At 36.6% G+C, this 17642-nt stretch overlaps 1 protein-coding gene across 1 annotated transcript in view; it reads right to left on the bottom strand.

Annotated features, from left to right (window-relative positions):
- Positions 1-4824: 4824 nt before the first annotated feature.
- The window catches only part of GTPBP10 (GTP binding protein 10), a 35173-nt gene continuing 22355 nt past the window's right edge, over positions 4825-17642 (bottom strand). Inside the window, exons 9-11 of the mRNA XM_057504490.1 lie at positions 8787-8910; positions 6694-7309; positions 4825-6624 (exon numbers count right to left, since the gene is read on the bottom strand). Of these exons, the coding sequence (XP_057360473.1) occupies positions 7059-7309; positions 8787-8910 (375 nt within the window). The 3' untranslated portion in view covers positions 4825-6624; positions 6694-7058. The remainder of the gene's footprint in view (positions 6625-6693; positions 7310-8786; positions 8911-17642) is intronic.

Below are 17642 nucleotides of genomic sequence, written 5' to 3'. Positions count from 1 at the left end.
CATAAAACTAAAGTAGCTGTGTACAAAATCATTTGATAATTTGTTTCCCAATCGCTGATGAATAGTACCTGGTTAGAAGACTTTAGCTGGAATATACATGTAGTGATTATAATAATAATAAAAAATAACAGCTCCAAAAGGAAGGGAAGACCAACCCTGTATCTAGACTTACTGATCAAGTTTTTATCTATGGCATAGCAGAGATGGAATGAAATACTTATGTGTCCTAGTGGGACTAGAATATTGGAACATCATTCTCAGAAGTACTTTAGATGAGACTTTAGATCAGCAATTAATCTTGGCTCTCCAGTTTTTCTCCACAGACTCCTTAAGGAGTAAATCAAATCTTAAAACAAATTCACTGCAATATACCAGCCCCAAAATTCTACAAAGATTCCCATTTGGTTACTATATTTGTTTTCTATTAGCTACTGTAACAAGTTACTATAAATGCAGTGGCTTAAACCACCACAGATGCATTATATTACATGTCTGGAGGTCAGATATCTGATATGGGTCTCACTGGGCTAAAATCAAGGTGTCAGTGAGGCTACATTTTTTTGGAGGCTTTATTTCCTTGCCTTCCCCATCTTCATGAGGACACCTGCATTCCATGGCTTGTGGGCCCTTCCTTCTTCAAACCCAACAATAGCTGGTTGATTCTTTCAACATCAAAATCACATTACTCTGACATTCTTCTGCCTCCCTCTTCCATCTTTTAAGAGCCTTTGTGATTACATTTGACCCACCAGGACCACCATAATTTCTCTATTTTATGGTCATCTGATTAGCAACTTTAATTCCCCTTTACCATGTAACAGGGCATATTCACAGATTCTGGGGATGAGGATGAGTACAGCATTAGGGAATCATTCTGCCTACCACTGTCACTAATCACCTCTTTCTGGTTGAATCAAAAGGCCTCTTTGGGCCCGAATCCCCTTCCACCCCCTTCAGGTCCACACTGCACAATTCTGACAGTCTTTTTTTTCTCCCTGAACTCCTCTTTCTTGGATTTGGAAACACCAACATTTCTGCTTTCTACTTCTGATTGGTTACCTGTGCACCTGTTGCTTTCACTTCTTCTTCTCCACCCCCCAAAAGGCTCTATCCCAGTGCCCTTCTATCAAGAGGAAAACTTCTTTTCTCTTTTCCCTAATCCCCATCTCTGGTCAAGACTTCCAATAACTGGAACTGTTTCAATTACCAGATCATATGGTTAACTGCTATTACTTCAATTTCAGATTTTTCCAAATACAAATCAATAATTGTAGCCCTTACATCTTCTATAATTGTTTATCTTTTTTGATATTTCCCTCATACTCCTTACACAAATTAGGAACCACACCTTCTGATTCTTCCTTTGAAATACCATTTGCCCCTTATTCACTACAAAGAATTATCACAATCCTGCTTGTCTTCACCTCTTCGCAATAAGATACATGCAACCATTTCCTTATATATACACTAATGTCAATGTGAGTTTCATTGAAACTGTTCCTGAACTGGGAGTGGCCTCCTGCTATCCTACTTGCCTCCTCCCTTCTCTGAATATTTTTATCTTCTCTAAACTACATACATCAACCCCAAATTGTAAACTAACTTGTACATATTCCCTTTTTGTATGTTAGTCATATGTCAACATAGTATTTCCAAGTCTATGACTGAAACTCAACAAATATGGATAAATTTAAAAAAAAAGAACTCCCCATATACTATTTTTTACAGGAGCCTGTCAAATAAAAAATAATTGATAACATTATTTACTAATTCTAAAGTTAGGCAGTATATTATTATTAATTGGTAGAGAAGAACAGTCAGGAAGTGTTATGGGTTGAATTTGTCCCTCAAAAATTTGTATGTTGAAGTTCTAATCCCCTCAATATACCTTAGGATAAAAACTTATTTGGAGATAGTGATTACAGAGGTAATCAAATTAAAAAGAGATCATTAGGGTGAACCTTAATCCAATATGACTGGTTTCCTTAAAAAAAAGGGAAATTTGGAGACAACCACACAGAGAGAATGCCATGTGAAGATGAAGGCAGAAATTGGGATGATGCTTCTATAAGCCAAAGAATGCCAAAGATTGCCAGCAAACCACAAGAAGCAGGTGAGTGACATGGAACAGATTCTCTCACAACCTTCAGAAGTAATTAACCCTGTTGGCACCTTGGTCTCTGATATCTAGCTTCCAGAACTGTGAGACAATCAATTTCTGTTTAAGTCACTCAGTTTGTGGTACTCTGTTGCAGTAGCCTTAGCAAACTAATACAGGAATAAGGAAAGAAGGTTCTGAAAAAATTAAGCAGTTAGATAATCCCTTTAAAAACTGTTACAAATTTGTAGTTACTATAAAATAGGTGGATGACAGCACATTTCTAATCTTTTATAAAGTTACTAGGAAGGAGGACAGGGAGGAAGTGAAGGAGATTGTACAAAAGAATTGGCTTACAGTAGGATTTTGGAGGCTTTTTCTTGTTATTCCATTCAGGCATTTTAAATCTTTGTCTTTTATCATGCTTATTACCCACCAGTCCCACAAGTTCCTTTTTAAATGTTTTTAAAGAGGAAGCACTCATGTTAAACTTTTGATGACTGTGTTACAAATGTGGCATTATGATATCAATAGTTCTAAAGCAGGTGAGTTTTTCTGGCTCGTATTTTTTATTGGAAATTTATAATGTGTGCTCGTATTTATAATGTGGGCTCATTATATATTGTTTTTACAATTTTTATTGACCCTGGAGTAACACATTTATGGAAAGGTTTTTGAAATTGAGGTTCAGTTATTATACAGTACTCTATTTCCCCCCACTAGAATTAGTTGACCAGAGGCTTTTATTTACTCAGTCATTTAATCATGTTTCAAATCTATCCAAAGCCATAAGCTTTTACTCAATCTCTGCTCTTGATTTAAAGTATTTTCGGCCTCCCTCAATTTGTAGTAGACCATATAAAAATAAAACAGAAGGTATATTTTAGCTTTAGAGTCATATCCTTTTTATTAAGATTACACTATAATCTTCTCAAAACCTCTTATATAGAAATAATACCAACAATAATGTTTTATAACAAACAGAAAATGAAGGCACTGGTCAGAAGATATTGGCAATTTCAGAAAAATATATTGTGCCATGCGAACGAAGTTTTTGTCCTTTGCTTTTAACTTTCAATGCACTTAAGAGTTCACAAAATAGAAAAAAAAAAAAAACGACCCTACCTTGCCATAGATTGCTCCAACATTAGTTACAATATAAACTGCATATGGTGTTCTTCAAACTGCAAATATTTCAAAGGACATGATTCAGATAATAGCTATGCTTCACATAGCTTGATTTCTGGGGATCCCCGAGGGGTTAATTTCTATTATGAACATATTAGTAATATAGTCAAAGGTGATTACTTCCCCTGAAGTCTTCCAATATCCAAAAACTATTAATCAAGCAACAGTTGTATAATGAGATATCAAAATTTTAAATTAGAACTGCCTAAAATTAGTGATAGGTTACAGTCAGTCAGAAATGGTAGTTGAAAATATCCCTGTATTTTTTCATCCTTTTGAAAGTCAACTGAGGCAATAAACCCACCTGCTACTCCTGAGCTATCCCCAGGGAAATACTACAACTTTCAAACTTACATACTTTTCTCTCTCTCGCTCACCCCTTTTCTCATTCTATTACCTATTTGATTTTGCTTTTCCTTCAGGAGGCTTGTGACACCCACTAGCCTTTACTTACCTTCTACTTGCCAAGCTCTAATCACAAAACAGAAAAACAATTATCTGAAATCTCTAAGAAAAAAAGATGTTTTTCATTTTTGCCTAATTTGCAGTAAAAATCATAGCATGTTGTCTGCAACTGTCAACTATGTTTATCTAAATGGCTTAATTCCTAAGGTATAAAGTTTTGAAGGCAGACTTGTTTTTATTATAAAATATTTCAGACTCCCAAAAGGTAAAAAAAAAAACAAACCCAAAACACTCATGTATCCATCATGCAACTTAAAAAATAAATGACCAGGAGGCAATATAGTGTTTAAGAGAGAAAATATATGTGAAATATTCAGCACAGTGCTCAGCATATAGAAACATTATCATGTTAGATATTATGATTACCACTACAGACCATGTACTCAAATACTCAAACAAAATTTCTGTAGTTGTTTCACTTGTCTATTCCATAAAGAGGAGGAACAGATTTAAACCAAATTTAAGGTGCTCTTAAGGGTTTCAAAATGTGCACTATATTCAATTCAATCTGGTCTTCAGACAAAATGTTGCCATATTTTTGAGATAAGGTGTCTTCAGTGTAAGTCTTACAATGTATATTATTGCTAATTTTCATTGTTTTTAAACTACAGTTTGTAAGTATACTTACCTCAGCTGCTTTGAAAGGTTATTTATAATGTACCTTAAATGATATTAAACTTTTCTAGATGGAACTTACCTTTGTTAACTGAGTTTTTTATCTGAATGTTGCACGACCTGTAGAACTGCTTGGAAAATACTCCAAGGTTTTATATACATTTTTGGCAAGAAAAAAAAAACCCTGTAGTTTTCATTAACTTTTTCCAAGGAATCTCTATACTCCATCCTCCCAAAGCAAATGAACATTGAGCTAACAGGAACAAATTTTACAAGGAAACTAACTGGATAAAACCTGAAATAAAATGCCCTTGACCTAATTTTTCCCATTATGAAAGCAGACTTTCTTCTGATTATATAACTAATACATGTTTAACACTTAAACCATTGATTTTACATAAAGTTCATATTGCTGTGATAAAAGCAACATAGATATATATTACAAAAAGAACAACAGATTTCTAGAATTTTTGTATTCTCTTTTTTTTTTTCCGAGCACAGACCTAGCCTCACGGTATAACATATTTAATACTTGACAGTGCCTGGTAGTATAAACTTGTAATTCATGATAGTAAGTGAGCTAGCTACTGGACTTAGTAAAAATTTGTTACACATAGTGTATTGATACCCTGGCTATTCAGAAATATGACAGTGAAGTATTCTAAAAAGTATATGTTCTGACAGGTAAAAATGAAAAAGTCTTGCTTAAGAACAAAATAAATGGCATCTGAGATGATGTTAAAATAGTTATTTCAGAATCAATCTTTAAAATAAAAAAAAATTTTTATAAAATAAAAAAGAAATCCAGATTTACTCCTTTTAAAATAAAAAGCAATCAATAGAAAAGGGTACATAGAAGTACATTTTCAGTAACTAGAAAATACAAATAATGGAACATTATAGTGAGTTATGTTAACAAATGCTGCAGTTAGCTGTAGAGTAGTAACCTGGACATTATAGAACAAATGAGATACAATTCCTTTTAATTATCCATACACACTACTATCTTTTGCCACAGCAGAATATAAAGACTATGGTGTCAGAACTTCAGAAATTCACCTGATGAAACTATCCTCATGTTGCTACTTTTTTATATTTAGGAAATAATATAAGTAAAAATGAGAAAAATGATACTGAAGTCATAAATGCAAAACACATCAATATGAAACATAGTCACTATGATAAGTACAGGTGTTCAAATTCCAAACACTCTTGCTCCTGTGCTATAAAGTGGAACCAGACTATTCTAATGCCCTGCAGTTTCTGCTATTCAATGTGAGATTTATCAGGGCAGCAGGTCCTGTCTCCCCTCTTCAACACTACATGCAGCACTCTGAATGGTGCCTGGCTCAGGGGAGACACTCAATAAATACCTGTGTAATGAAGAAAAAACATGTAAGAAAAGCCAGTGACCTGGGGACCTGGGATGTGAGATGGGAGTGGGAAACAGAAAACAGAATAAAAGTGAAGTGATGCTTGAAAAAAGTCACATGATCATATCAGAAGAAATTTAAGTAGAATACTGGCATCACTTTAATACTTAGAGCCATTTATGTAAAGATTTCTCTGAACCTTAAATTCCAAAACAATACCTAATAATTTAAAAGAAGCATTGAAGAATAATTTTAAAAAGCTCATTAACGTGCTACTATTCTGTTAAAAAAAAACTTGGGAAAAGTTTTGAACCTTTTTGAACCATATAATGAACTCATTTGGGTAAAAAGGTACATGAAATAAAAGAATTCTGTAGGAACATAAGAAACTATTGACAGTCGTTTTCCCTGGGAAGGACTTGAGGGCCTAATGCAGAAAGACAGGAGCTTTTTAAAAATTTATATGCTTTTGAGCTGTTAAAATTTTTTTTTACAACAAATGTGTATATTTTATAATAAAACTCACAAAGAGAAAATGTCCAATTTGTAAGTACTATTGAAACTTGGGCAGAAATTAAGAAATTATAATCTCTTAGGAATATACTAATGATTTGATAATACTGTCTAAAGTTTGTACTTCCTATTTATTTTCTCTATACTAAAATACAAAAATAAACAATGACACAGATTAGGAGGCAAGAAAATGAGATATACATCAGTCTGCTCCAAAGCAGGAAAAACACTTATACTAAAGAAAGAAAAATTTCCAAAAGATGAAATTGCCAACATCTATCTGCTGGCTTCTGTTAAATATTATCAGTGATCTTTATTATCACTGAACATATGTTCAGATTCAGGGTTTTGAGGTTTTATCAAAAAAGGGAACTATTTATTCCCTTTTTTTTTTTTTTTTATTTATTTACAAAATATTTATTTATTTACAAAAAAAGGAACTATTATATATTTAGTAGAACCAGGAATATGACAGACTCAAAAATAAACAAAACCTAGTTGCTCATTCTAATAATATTCCAGGGAATCTATCTATCTATATAATCTCACTAGAGACATTGTAAGTACAAGAATATCAGAGGACTTTCATATAGGTGGATTGGCCATAAATTATAAACACTCATTTTTAGCTTCACTTACACTTTTAATATTGCTATACTTAACTGCAAATAGTAACTTAAAGAGGTATGGTTCTTGAATGATGGCATATATATCAGAAGTTAGTAATAACTACCTTTCTAAAAAATACTTGTCTGAGAAAAAGCTTTCAAATGAAAACAATTTCAGTATCTAGATTTAAATTATATCTATCTGGGACTAGTAATAGCATTCTTTGATGGTGGCTTGCTATAAGACATTGTATTGGAAATCTGTAAATTAAGCAACTGTTTCTTATGATATGCATCATTTTCCTGGTCAGCATGTTCATCCAGAGATTTTCTTATACAGTTTTTTAATTCATCAATTCCTTCTCCAGTAATTGCAGAGATGGGGATGATATGTTGGAACTCCACAGTCCTCTCTGGAATCATGTTTTTTTCAAATAAATGCAGGAAATCTAAACAAAGAACATAACACTAAGATGAGTTTCACTGTCTTTGAAAGTAAGTCGAAACTATGTAGAGGTTTGATCTATGAATCAAGGAACAGAAAATTTCGTATTGTTATTTTTTTCCTTCTCTCCCTAGTAAGTTCTCAGAACCTTTGGTTTTTCCTGGTGACAATGGTAAATTTCTTGGTGCTTAGTAAATGTTTGTTGGATGGATATATTTTAAACCAAATTAAGTATAAATAAAAGGTGAATTACAGAAGATGATTTACTTACAGAAGCAGTATATTTTGCTATTTTTGGGGGTTGTGGGTTCAATCAAGTGAGACAACATAGACTCTCTGAAAGACTTATCTATAAAAATAACATCATTTATGATCTGGGATATTCTAGCTTGCCTCAGCACACAGTATACTTTAAAGCCTGAAAGTACAGGTTTATCATCACTGGTCTTAGGAACCATACTAAAACTGAAAAGGGCCCAAGGGGAGATCATTTTAGATGAGTCCAATCTACCACCCACAGGGGCTGACCGCTGTTGCATTACTTTTTCCTGGAATGACACAAAGGCAACAGGAGGGGGATGGCATACTAATGGAATGGGTTAGCACTGATGGGACCTGATGGCCAGACTGAGAGAGATTGGACAAGCCACTATGGAGTGTAGTTTCTGAGATTCATATGCCTCCAAAGAAGTCCGAAGGAGCTAACTCAGGAATTACCATAAAGCAGCCTGTATTTTGTTTTATGATGGTCCAAAATAGCCACAAATTCTTGAGTTACCCTCCTTTCTGTGTCTCTGAAAATTTCCTCTTCTGCAAGACCAACTAGCAAACAGGTCTCATGGCCTCATAAAGCAAATGACATTAAGGAATAAAGACTAATTGTTTACTAATTGGAATACTTACACCCCAAAAGTAACTTATTAACTGAAGGATAGCTCCAATATTTAAATTTCACAGAGGAAAGATTTTTTAGAGGAGAAAGGATCCTCTGGTGCTGCTAGTCCTAGTATCCTATAATTTTCCCCAATTTTTATCCCAAGGATAAAAACAGAGAAATTAGTACTATTTAAAAACATGTTAGCCACTTATCCACCCTCCTTTTCCTCATTTGTGAAGATCCTTTCCTAGACTCAGAAAATTAGAAGCATCATCACTGTAAGATAGGAAGTGCTCTGCAAAGGTCAATATTCAAAACTGGAAAGTCCTTTCAAATTCTTTTACACAAAGTCGTTCATTTAGGAACAAATTTAAACAAATCCTTTTGGAGTAAGCATCTATTACTCTGTATCACATATACATAGGTACTTAAGTTCTTTTTGGAAGATTATACACTTCGGAGACTATAGAGCTGGCATTGTGAAGATACATATCTCTTTAGAACTATTAGCTCTGTTTCTCTTTTTCACTGGTTATACCATGTAGCAGTCTCTGCACATGGTAGCTACACACTAAATTGGCATTAAATGAATGAATGAGTTTACCTTTAGGATTCTGGAGTTGTTTCATCAGTACATGGAATTTATCTTGGGCATTTGGCAAATCCATTTTATTAACTGCCAGGAGTGCAGGTTTTGTCTGAAGTTCCTCTTTGTACAACTCTAACTCCTTTAAATCAAAAGAGAAATAATTTTATTAAAATACCTACACAAACTACCTATTTGGTAATGTCTTTGCATTGTTAGTTAGCTTGGGTAATCTAGAGCCCATTCACATCTCTGAAATGCAGTAAATCCCAACAACCACAAAACTAATTAACAAAGGAAATTCAGAAAATGCTAAGTGTTTAGGTCACACATTAATATGTTTGTTTCAGTTCATGTGACATCCCAGACAGTTTTGTGCCTAAATCCAAATGCAGATATTTGGACTTCTATTGAGCACACAGGAAAAATTCAAAAGTAAAGTCAATTTAATGCATTATTTTTGAAAAAGTAAGTGTGCTTAGCAATAAACCTTTATGACCATGGGTCAGGGCAATGGTTTCTCCGCCATGACATCAAAAGCACAAGCAAAAGAAAAAACAGACAAATGGAACTTCATTAAAATTTCAATTTCTGTACCTGAAAAGTTAAAGAAAATGAAGAGACAATTGACAGGATGGGGGAAAATATCTGCAAATCATATCTATCTAATAAGGGATCTGTATTCAAAATACAGAGAACTCCTCACAACACAATAATAAAAAGACAACCCACTTAAAAACTGGGCAAAGAATCTGAATAGACACTTCTCCAAAGACATACAAATGGTGAATAAACACATGAAAAGATGCTCAGTATCATTAATCATTAGAGAAATGCAAATCAAAACCATAACGAAATATCACTTTACCCCTACTAGATAGACAATAACAAGTGCTGACATTAATGTGGCCAATTTGAACTCTTATACATTGCTCGTGGGACTATAATATGGTACAATGGTGCAGCCACTTTGGGAAGGTTAGACAGTTCCTCAAAATGTTGAACATAAGAGTCACATTATTTAACAATTGCACTCCTAGGTATATACCCAAGAGAAAAGAAAATATGTCCATCCAAAAACCTGTATACACATGTTCATAGCAGCATTATTCAAACTAGGCAAAAAGTAGCAAAGGATATAGGATATATATACAAAGTCCCGAAGGTAAGTATCATCATGTTGTGTTAGGTAGAAATTACATGGCTGGATATGGAACATAAAGAGGGGAAGGGTGGGCAGAGATGGAATACTAGGTATAAAAAGCCCATCTTGCCAGACCTCATAAGCCATGTTCAGGTTAGACTTTAACCTAACAGCAATAGTGGACCACAGGAGTGTTTTAAGCAGGGAACAAACATCAGCTTGGTTCTTTTCAAAGATCACTATGGCTGCCATATAAAAAATGGACAGAAGAGAAGTGGGGCTGGGAGCAAGGAGACCAAATAAGAGGGACTTAAACATTCCAGTAAGAGGGGTCGATGATTCTAACAGTGTGAAGACAAGTAGATGAATTTCAGAGAGATTTAGGATATAAAACCAACAGGGTGTGATGTAGGTGGTGAGAAAGATTGAATCAAGAACACCACATAGTTTCTGGCTTATACACACAATGAAGTTCTTGAGGAGGTTGGAGAGTTTAGAAAAAAAAAGAAGAGTTTAGTTTTATACATATTAAATTTGAGAAGCTAAAGGGACAACCAAAGACATCCAGCAAGAACTTGGTCTAAAGCACAACCAGAAGATCTGAGTATCAGCTGCAGATCTGGCAGTTATCAGTATATTAACTGTACTGAAAGAATTAACAGAAAAGAAAACAGTGATTTGAAACTGAGGGTTTTATTGGTTTTATAATTTTCAGGCATGGATTAATACAGAAGACCTACAGATTGCAAGTTTAGATAATTTTAAACTGACATCAAAGCTTTAAAAAGTAGAGGTGGGAGCGGAGCCAAGATGGTGGCATGAGTAGAGCAGCGGAAATCTCCTCCCAAAACCATATATATTTTCGAAAATACAACAAATACAACTCTTCCTGAAAGAGAGACCAGAAGACACAGGACAACAGCCAGACTACATCTACACCTGTGAGAACCCAGTGCCTCACAAAGGAGGTAAGATACAAGCCGCAGCCCAGAGGGACCCAAGCACCCCTCACCCCAGATCCCGGCAGAGGGAGAGGAGTTGGAGCCGGGGAGGGAGAGGGAGTCCAGGACTGCTAAATAGCCAGCCCTAGCCAGCCCCACCAGAGCACAGACACACAGTGTATGGTGTGCTGGATACTAGGGAAACAGGACAGTAAGACCTGTGAGTGGGTCCCTGCAGCCAGCGCCCCGGGGACAAAGAAAAGCGAGTGCTTTTTAAAAGTCTTAAAGGGACAGGGACCCCATGGCTGGGTGGAAGTGTCCTGGGACACTTAGCCCAGCAGCTGGGAATCAAAGGAAACTCCAGGTGCCCTAACCCCCTGGGAGGCAGCACAGCTCGGAGGCCCCTAATGGCGACAGACAGCCTCCCGCCTGTTTCCCCTCTGATGCAGCTCCGCCATTTTGCAGAAGCAGCCTGAGGCCGGCTGCGCCCACAGCAACCGCGGAGCTTAACTCCACAGCTGCCGGTCAAGAATCAGAGGCCCCGTCTGCACGCAGCTGCCCAGCACAAGCCGCTAGAGGTCGCTGTTCTCCGAAGAGAGGAAGGCCACAAAGCAGCAAGGGACATTCTCCCAGCCGACACTCACGTCAGCTCTGCACAACTACCTCTATCGCCATGAAAAGGCAGAAGAACTTGATATAGACCAAAATTACAGAGTCAACCCCTGAGAAGGAGACAGACCTAACCAATCTTCCTGAAAAAAATTCAAAATAAAGGTCATAACCATGCTGATGGAGCTGCAGAGAAATATGCAAGAGCTGCGGTATAACGACCAGATGCAGATTATAGAAATGAAACAATCTCTGGAAGGATTTATAAGCAGAATGGATAAGATGCAAGAGGCCATTGATGGAATAGAAAACAGAGAACAGGAATGCATAGAAGCTGACGCAGAGAGACATAAAAGGATCTCAAGGAATGAAACAATATTAAGAGAACTGTGTGACCAATAAAAAAAGGAACAATATCCGCATTACAGGGGTACCAGAAGAAGAAAAGAGAGAAAAAGGGACAGAAAGCGTCTTTGAATAAATAATTGCTGAAAACTTCCCCAAACTGGGGGAGGAAATAATCGTTCAGACCACAGAAGTACACAGAACTCCCAACAGAGGGGACCCAAGGAGGACAACACCAAGACACATAATAATTAAAATGGCAAAGATCAAGGACAAGGACAGAGTTTTAAAGGCAGCTAGAGAGAGGAAAAAGGTCACCTACAAAGGAAAACCCATCAGGCTATCATCAGACTTCTCAACAGAAACCTTACAGGCCAGAAGAGAATTGCATGATATATTTAATGCAATGAAACAGAACGGCCTTGAACCAAGAATATTGTATCCAGCACGATTATCATTTAAATATGAAGGAGGGATTAAACAATTCCCAGACAAGCAAAAGTTGAGGGAATTTGCCTCCCACAAACCACCTCTACAGGGTATTTTAGAGGGACTGCTCTAGACGGGAGCACTCCTAAGACTAAATAGATGTCACCACAGAAAATAAAATCACAGCAAAGAAAGCAGACCAACCAAATACTAACTAAAGGCAAAAAATAAAATCAACTACCCAAAAAAGCAGTTAAAGGAAACACAAAAGAGCACAGAATAAAACAACCAACATATAAAGAATGGAGGAGGCGGAATAAGAAGGGAGAGAAATAAAGAATCACCAGACAGTGTTTATAACAACTCAATAAGCAAGTTAAGTTAGACAGTAAGATACTAAAAAAAGCTAACCTTGAACCTTTGGTAACCACGAATCTAAAGCCTGCAATGGCAATAAGTACATATCTTTTTATTTTTTTATTTTTTTTATTTTTTGTGAGGGCATCTCTCATATTTATTGATCAAATGGTTGTTAACGACAATAAAATTCTGTATAGGGGAGTCAATGCTCAATGCACAATCATTATTCCACCCCAAGCCTAATTTTTGTCACTCTCCAATCTTCTGAGGCATAACAAACAAGTTTTTACATGTAGAACAAATTCTTACATAATGAATAAGTTACATAGTGAACAGTACAAGGGCAGTCATCACAGAAACTTTCGGTTTTGCTCATGCATTATGAACTATAAACAGTCAGTTCAAATATGAATACTCATTTGGTTTTTATACTTGATTTATATGTGGATACCACATTTCTCTCTTTATTATTATTATTTTTAATAAAATGCTGAAGTGGTAGGTAGATACAAGATAAAGGTAGAAAACATAGTTTAGTGTTGTAAGAGAGCACATGTAGATGATCAGGTGTGTGCCTGTAGACTATGTGTTAATCCAAGCTAGACCAGGGCAATAAAACATCCACATATGCAGAAGATTTCTCTCAGAACGGGGGGGTTAGGTTCTAAGCCTCACCTCTGTTGATCCCCAATTTCTCACCTGATGGCCCCCCTGCGACTGTGCCTGTCTTAGGTTGTTCCTCCTGTGAGGAATCTTACCCGTCTCTGGCTAACCAGTCATCTTCCGGGGCCATACAGGGAAATGTGAAGTTGGCAAGTGAGAGAGAAGACTTATTGTTTGAAAAAGTTAGCTTTTTACTTCTTTGCATATTTATGCCCTGTGGCTTCTATGCCCAGCATTTGTCTTGAGGTATCTTTACCACTTGGAAGAATTATGATACTCGGTAAATTTGATATGAGGCACGAATTCTATTTAAGGTTGTAATTAGGAAGGAAGAAGAAAAGCTATAGAAGTAGCAGGCAGAAGAAAACATGGGAAGATTGATTATTTCTTTGATATATCTTCTTGTAGAGTAACTTCAGCATGTATAGGTTTTAAGCTACTACTTAAATTGCACACACACATTAACATAATAGGAGTATAGTTACATAACCAAAGCATATCTGTAATTACCAGCCATCTGCAGTGAAACCAAGAAAACCAGTTAGGCACCTTAGGCATTTGTGAAAACTTATCTATGATATGGTGGATATTGTCCAAATGAACTTGAACAGTCAGAGAGAAATCAGACAAATTAAAACAACCCATTCCTGGGGACTGTTCACATGCCATATGTTCTTTTAACAATAAATAGTTTGTAGTTGTAAGACTTTGGAGCGCTACAATTTGCACTTCTCCAAATTCTTGGTTGAGTTCCAACAGTATAGATCTAGTCCAATTTTGTTGTTTTACTGTATGCACAGGCCAGCTTAGATATCTCCTTCCTCATTCCCATGGCAAGTCCAGGAACTGGTGGGATGAGTGCATCTACAGCTGTAGCAGTGCGTGGATCTTTGTTGGGGTTTTTTGACGATCATCTTCTGGCATGAGTCTTCCAGAGAGTGCAGATGTTGGAAGTTCTTTTTCACATCGTATGTTAGTTCATTTTCGGGGTAGCCCAATTAGGCTTTGATCCTCTGTATAAACACAAACAGACCCTTTGCCTACACTTTTATATGCCCTTTATACTCTTGTGTAGAACTCGTTGGAGGTTACCACACAGGAACTGCCCTTTTTTTTTTTTTTTTTTTTGCTATCACTAATCTATACTTACATGACGAATATTATGTTTACTAGGCTCTCCCCTATACCAGGTCTCCCCTATAAACCCCTTTACAGTCACTGTCCATCAGCATAGCAAAATGTTGTAGAATCACTACTTGCCTTCTCTGTGTTGTACAGCCCTCCCTTTTCTCCTACCCCCCCATGCATGTTAATCTTAATACCCCCCTACTTCTCCCCCCCTTATCCCTCCCTACCCACCCATCCTCCCCAGTCCCTTTCCCTTTGGTACCTGTTAGTCCATTCTTGAGTTCTGTGATTCTGCTGCTGTTTTGTTCCTTCAGTTTTTCCTTTGTTGTTATATTCCACAGATAAGTGAAATCATTTGGTATTTCTCTTTCTCCGCTTGGCTTGTTTCACTGAGCATAATACCCTCCAGCTCCATCCATGTTGCTGCAAATGATTGGATTTGCCCTTTTCTTATGGCTGAGTAGTATTCCATTGTGTATATGTACCACATCTTCTTTATCCATTCATCTATTGATGGACATTTAGGTTGCTTCCAATTCTTGGCTATTCTAAATAGTGCTGCAATAAACATAGGGGTGCATCTGTCTTTCTCAAACTTGATTGCTGCATTCTTAGGGTAAATTCCTAGGAGTGGAATTCCTGGGTCAAATGGTAAGTCTGTTTTGAGCATTTTGATGTACCTCCATACTGCTTTCCACAATGGTTGAACTAACTTACATTCCCACCAGCAGTGTAGGAGGGTTCCCCTTTCTCCACAGCCTCGCCAACATTTGTTGTTGTTTGTCTTTTGGATGGCAGCCATCCTTACTGGTGTGAGGTGATACCTCATTGTAGTTTTAATTTGCATTTCTCTGATAATTAGCGATATGGAGCATCTTTTCATGTGTCTGTTGGCCATCTGTATTTCTTTTTTGGAGAACTGTCTGTTCAGTTCCTCTGCCCATTTTTTAATTGGGTTATTTGTTTTTTGTTTGTTGAGGCGTGAGAGCTCCTTATATATTCTGGACGTCAAGCCTTTATCGGATGTGTCATTTTCAAATATATTCTCCCATACTGTAGGGATCCTTCTTGTTCTATTGATGGTGTCTTTTGCTGTACAGAAGCTTTTCAGCTTAATATAGTCCCACTTACTCATTTTTGCTGTTGTTTTCCTTGCCCGGGGAGATATGTTCAAGAAGAGGTCACTCATGTTTATGTCTAAGAGGTTTTCGCCTATGTTTTCTTCCAAGAGTTTAATGGTTTCATGGCTTACATTCAGGTCTTTGATCCATTTTGAGTTTACTTTTGTATATGGGGTTAGACAATGGTCCAGTTTCATTCTCCTACATGTAGCTGTCCAGTTTTGCCAGCACCACCTGTTGAAGAGACTGTCATTTCGCCATTGTATGTCCATGGCTCCTTTATCAAATATTAATTGACCATATATGTCTGGGTTAATGTCTGGATTCTCTAGTCTGTTCCATTGGTCTGTGGCTCTGCTCTTGTGCCAGTACCAAATTGTCTTGATTACTATGGCTTTATAGTAGAGCTTGAAGTTGGGGAGTGAGATCCCCCCTACTTTATTCTTCTTTCTCAGGATTGCTTTGGCTATTCGGGGTCTTTGGTGTTTCCATATGAATTTTTGAATTATTTGTTCCAGTTCATTGAAGAATGTTGCTGGTAGTTTCATAGGGATTGCATCAAATCTGTATATTGCTTTGGGCAGGATGGCCATTTTAACGATATTAATTCTTCCTAGCCACGAGCATGGGATGAGTTTCCATCTGTTAGTGTCCCCTTTAATTTCTCTTAAGAGTGACTTGTAGTTTTCAGAGTATAAGTCTTTCACTTCTTTGGTTAGGTTTATTCCTAGGTATTTTATTTTTTTTGATGCAATTGTGAATGGAGTTGTTTTCCTGATTTCTCTCTCTGTTGGTTCATTGTTAGTATATAGGAAAGCCACAGATTTCTGTGTGTTGATTTTGTATCCTGCAACTTTGCTGTATTCCGATATCAGTTCTAGTAGTTTTGGGGTGGAGTCTTTAGGGTTTTTTATGTACAGTATCATGTCATCTGCAAATAGTGACAGTTTAACTTCTTCTTTACCAATCTGGATTCCTTGTATTTCTTTATTTTGTCTGATTGCCGTGGCTAGGACCTCCAGTACTATGTTAAATAACAGTGGAGAGAGTGGGCATCCCTGTCTAGTTCCCGATCTCAGAGGAAATGCTTTCAGCTTCTCGCTGTTCAATATAATGTTGGCTGTGGGTTTATCATAGATGGCCTTTATTATGTTGAGGTACTTGCCCTCTATTCCCATTTTGCTGAGAGTTTTTAACATGAATGGATGTTGAACTTTGTCAAATGCTTTTTCAGCATCTATGGAGATGATCATGTGGTTTTTGTCTTTCTTTTTGTTGATGTGGTGGATGATGTTGATGGACTTTTGAATGTTGTACCATCCTTGCATCCCTGGAATGAATCCCACTTGGTCATGGTGTATGATCCTTTTGATGTATTTTTGAATTCGGTTTGCTAATATTTTGTTGAGTATTTTTGCATCTACGTTCATCAGGGATATTGGTCTGTAGTTTTCTTTTTTGGTGGGGTCTTTGCCTGGTTTTGGTATTAGGGTGATGTTAGCTTCATAGAATGAGTTTGGGAGTATCCCCTCCTCCTCTATTTTTTGGAAAACTTTAAGGAGAATGGGTATTATGTCTTCCCTGTATGTCTGATAAAATTCCGAGGTAAATCCATCTGGCCCGGGGGTTTTGTTCTTTGGTAGTTTTTTGATTACCTCTTCAATTTCGTTGCTGGTAATTGGTCTGTTTAGATTTTCTGTTTCTTCCTGGGTCAATCTTGGAAGGTTATATTTTTCTAGGAAGTTGTCCATTTCTCCTAGGTTTCCCAGCTTGTTAGCATATAGGTTTTCATAGTAATCTCCAATAATTCTTTGCATTTCCGTGGGGTCCGTCGTGATTTTTCCTTTCTCGTTTCTGATACTGTTGATTTGTGTTGACTCTCTTTTCTTCTTAATAAGTCTGGCTAGAGGCTTATCTATTTTGTTTATTTTCTCGAAGAACCAGCTCTTGGTTTCATTGATTTTTGCTATTGTTTTATTCTTCTCAATTTTATTTATTTCTTCTCTGATCTTTATTATGTCCCTCCTTCTGCTGACCTTAGGCCTCATCTGTTCTTCTTTTTCCAATTTCGATAATTGTGACATTAGACCATTCATTTGGGATTGCTCTTCCTTTTTTAAATATGCTTGGATTG

This window comes from Manis pentadactyla, chromosome 7 (genome assembly GCF_030020395.1).
Source record: "Manis pentadactyla isolate mManPen7 chromosome 7, mManPen7.hap1, whole genome shotgun sequence".
NCBI classification, from domain to species: Eukaryota; Metazoa; Chordata; class Mammalia; order Pholidota; family Manidae; genus Manis; species Manis pentadactyla.
Note: the sequence above shows the minus strand (reverse complement) of the source record. Positions and strands in the feature narration are given on the sequence as shown.